The sequence below is a fragment of the Sinocyclocheilus anshuiensis genome, unplaced genomic scaffold, assembly GCF_001515605.1.
Source record: "Sinocyclocheilus anshuiensis isolate Anshui unplaced genomic scaffold, SAMN03320099.WGS_v1.1 scaffold249, whole genome shotgun sequence".
Classification (NCBI taxonomy): domain Eukaryota; kingdom Metazoa; phylum Chordata; class Actinopteri; order Cypriniformes; family Cyprinidae; genus Sinocyclocheilus; species Sinocyclocheilus anshuiensis.
In genome coordinates, this window is record NW_015540871.1 from 557,978 (window position 1) to 562,531 (window position 4,554).

A 4,554-nucleotide genomic window follows, 5' to 3' on the forward strand; every position below is an offset into this window, starting at 1 on the left:
TTTTTTTTTTTTTTCTCTATGCAGATTCACATGCCAACAAAATCACTGCAATCATGCTATAATGATTATCCAATATGAATTCTTATCCAGTAACCATGAAAGACTAGAATAGCCATGGAAGTTCAATAAACATTTATTTTAAGATTGGACCTGCGGTCATGAGGTTCGTTTGTCAGGACAATGATGAGGCATAAATTCTCATAGGTGTTTATGGCTGTCTGTCTTTCATGTAACCAACCAAGCCACCGTCACTAACTAAACTAGTTAAAGTTTAAGAGCATCAGTGCTGAATTTTCTGAAGAGCTCTCCTGCCACACTTGTGTGTAGTGGGCTGAAGAGGGCCAGGAGGGAGAGATAAAGCAATTGACTTGACTCCGATGCTGCAGGTCACTTGTGTTTTTGGCTTCATTCGGCCTCTAGAGCCTCTCCTGAATCACGCTGTCAGATTACACTGCGGCTCTGTCGTTCAGAGCAGGACAGCTGTGAAATATGAGCAGTCAGCTGTACAGAAACAGAAACAAGTTGAAAATGATGGATGGATGCATGGATGGATGGATGGATGGATGGATGGATGAACAGACAGACGGAAAGAACATAGATAATTAGATGTGATGGATGAATGAATGGGTAGGTGGGTAGGGATAGATAGATAGATATATAGATAGGTTTTATAGATATATTGTATTTTACAGATTGGTTATTGCAACAAGTATGAGCACCCAAATGGTTTACACTAAAACGTCTTCAGAGTAAAAAGTAATTTTTGTTACTTTAAAAGTAACCTTTTATATATTTATGGCTGTCTGTCTTTCATGTAACCAACCAAGCCACCGTCACTAACTAAACTAGTTAAAGTTTAAGAGCATCAGTGCTGAATTTTCTGAAGAGCTCTCCTGCCACACTTGTGTGTAGTGGGCTGAAGAGGGCCAGGAGGGAGAGATAAAGCAATTGACTTGACTCCGATGCTGCAGGTCACTTGTGTTTTTGGCTCCGTTCGGCCTCTAGAGCCTCTCCTGAATCATGCTGTCAGATTACAATGCGGCTCTGTCGTTCAGAGCAGGACAGCTGTGAAATATGAGCAGTCAGCTGTACAGAAACAGAAACAAGTTGAAAATGATGGATGGATGCATGGATGGATGGATGGATGGATGGATGGATGAACAGACAGACGGAAAGAACATAGATAATTAGATGTGATGGATGAATGAATGGGTAGGTGGGTAGGGATAGATAGATAGATATATAGATAGGTTTTATAGATATATTGTATTTTACAGATAGATAATTAGACATGTTTTTTGGACAGATAGATTTGGATGGATGGATGAATGAATGGAGAGAGAGAATTAGCCAGCTGTGTCTCTGTGGCAGCATGGCCCAGCTGCCACACAGTGAGTGAGCGTGTCCTGGCATCTGCTGTATACATTAATGATGACAATGATGACAAAGCTTCAGAGGACAGTGGAGCACACGGCTCTTAGCAAGCGCCATGAGTCCAGAAGGCATGGAGGGTCAGGGATTGCCAGACCAGACCAGCCCCAGCCCAGTCCCTTCCTGATCCAGTGAGGGTTAAGGCTCTGCCAGTCAGCAGAGACCTTCCTCTCCCCCCTCCACCACCTCCACCTATGCCTTACAAGAGCCTGGAAAGACTTTCTCTGCTGCCATAAATTTTTCATGCGCACTGAGGCGCTGAAGAAAAAGCGGCAAGTTGTTGAGCTTTTCCCCTCGCCTAATCTCTCCTACACACGCTAAAGTCACTCACTGGAATAAAACAGCCAAACGATTTTGTTATATTCAACATAACATGTTCTGCTGGGGAATAAAACAGCTGTCGGTGAAGGGGAAAAAGGGAGAGAAATGGGTGTGCAGAGGAAGTTGATGAAGAGAGGCTGTACTGAAACGGCAAAGTAAAAATTATTTGACCTAAAAAAAAATTTAATGACATTCTCATTTCTGTGGATTTAGTTTTACCCCCTCCAGGGATGTTAATGCAACATGTATTTTTGACCCATAAAAGAAAATTATTGAACAAAACACGACTGGAATATGGCACGCAGGTGCCCTGGCTGTATTTTGAACTAAATATTTGGGTTCTTAGTGTTACACATTAATGTAGTATACACTTGTATATTATTTTAAATATATTAATGAAGAATTTATACATAAATTCTGTAACAACTATTCTGTAACAACATGGAAACTAATATTGGCTCATCCTGTAATCTAAATAAAATCTTTTGTCAGAAAATACAGATAATATGCTATTAATTCTGATTAACTTATTCTGTGTATTATGCATTTAATTAGATTTTTTTTAATTGATTGACAGCCATACTATAAACCAGTGGTCCTCTCATAATTGTGTTGTCCTCTCTGTTTCAGCTGATGACCAAACACCCAGGCAAGCGTCTGGGCTGCGGTCCTGAGGGTGAGCGGGACATCAGGGAACACGGCTTTTTCCGTTACATGGATTGGGAGAAGCTGGAGAACAAGGAAGTTCAGCCACCATTTAAACCAAAAGCTGTAAGTCCAGCCAGTAACCTCACCTCTATCACACACACACACACACACACACACACACACATATTCTCTCTCTCTTACTTGCATTCACTCCTTGGGTGTTGCTGTAAACCCTGGTGGTTATTTCAGACTTGTGTCTAAATTTGAGTTTCATTACCGTTCATTTTTTTTCAGCCCGATACTTAACACATAATGCATGACATGATTTATCAAAGTAAGACAACATTGCATCAACTTACTTTGTTGTTTCTGGAAAAACATTCCTATCAACAAACATAACCCTACTGTTATTCTTGATTCTATATAAATTCTCCATTTACCTTAGCACTAACCCTAACCACTATTTCTAAACCAACCTCAACCTAACTTGATTCAAAATCATCAGTTAGTCTATTTGAACTGAATTAAAATGTGAATTTCAGGAAGTAGAATTGAAAGGGAATTAAATTACAAAAAATACTACTGCTATTAGTGTATTTTGTTACACATTTTTCAGTATGAATTACTCATAATCATGTTCATACAACATACAGGATATTTCTAGAAATATTAAATGATGGAATAATCAGTGTTTGAAATGTCACCTGTAGACATTTGTATTTATATTCAATAAATAATCTTTAATTTGATTCGTTTTATTTTTTATGGTGAAAGAACATCTTTTCTAGAGCACTACAGTTTATACAATATTATATCAATATGTTATATAATCAAAAGATTGATAATTTGAGGTTAGTATATATTTTTATAAAGTAAAAATCAGTTATGAATCGTAAACAGTGTGGTGGACTTTTGTTTATTTGCTTTTTTAATGGCAAAATTAGAATCTGTTTAGTTATCTACATAAAGTTGGTAGACAATAGAAAAAGTAAAATGAATTTCAGGGAGTAAATTAGCATAGTTACTCATTAATTATGTAATCATTTATGTTTTGTCATATTTGATTAATTTTATTTATTGTATTGGAATAAGTGAAATTTAACACACTTGTGTTTCGTTGAATTGCAACAGAAAATCCTTCATGTCATTCAAATTCAAATTCTATTTCAGCATCATGTGGGGTTTAATTTAATTCTAAATCTTATCAAATTATTTGTTCTTAAATTCTGAATTTCACCCAACCCCGCACTCTAGAAACCTAACCCTAATATAAGAGGGCTGTGATTGGTTAATAGGAATGTTGTCTCAGGACCAGCAAAGGATGTTGATCCAGGATAATGTCTTACTCGTGTAAATCACATTAAGCGACCTGTAACAGCTCGAGCTCAAACTGGCCGACTGGACACATAATTTTCAAAGACGGTGTCAAAGTAGTAAAATTCTGCTGTACTGTAGCACAGATGACAAGCCAAACTTTCAGGGCTGTGGAGAGCAGTAGGGTGTAATGAGGAGTCTGTATGTCCTTCTTAAAGGCCAGGAAACACCACCAAGCCGGCGTCAGCGAGTGTCTGTCAGGCTAGTTTTTTTTTTTGGTGTGTTCCACACGTCGGCGGCAGTTTGCCTGATTCAACATGTTGAATCGGCATTGGGGCTGTCGGCGAGAGAGAACTCTGATTGGATGTTCAGTTTAGCAAACAAGTCAGTGCCCAAGAATTAAAGTGAAAGTGATGAAAACGAGCAAGTAAATGAAGGCGGCACAGACAGAAGCCTGTTCTAATGTTACGTGATCTTACCCAAGCATTCCAATATGCAAATATTTTCACATGAGCCACTTAAAGTTATCAACATAACTGATATTCAAAATGGTAAGCAAGTGCTGCTTTGTCTATGTTTCGTATATCTGCGTATATCTTGTATATCCTTGTTTCGGTTTCTCCTTTTGAATGACGAATATATACTATTGATAGCTGCTGATATAGGCAGCTAATTCCTCTCACGCAGGCGCAGAACGCACGTATTAGTTTGCAGACGGCTGTAATCTGTGCGGTGTGTTCAAGTGCAGCTTTTTGGTCCAGTCGCTGCCGACGCAAGGTGACAACACCGTTGGCTTTCGTCGCTGCTAGTTCTTTGAAGTGGGCTTGGTGTGTCCCTACA

At 38.7% G+C, this 4,554-nt stretch overlaps 1 protein-coding gene across 1 annotated transcript in view; it reads left to right on the plus strand.

Annotated features, from left to right (window-relative positions):
• Positions 1 to 4,554, plus strand: part of LOC107688094 (protein kinase C beta type-like) — a 139,600-nt gene that overhangs the window by 124,713 nt on the left and 10,333 nt on the right. Inside the window, exon 16 of the mRNA XM_016485661.1 lies at positions 2,383 to 2,523. Coding sequence (XP_016341147.1) covers positions 2,383 to 2,523 — 141 coding nt within the window. The remainder of the gene's footprint in view (positions 1 to 2,382; positions 2,524 to 4,554) is intronic.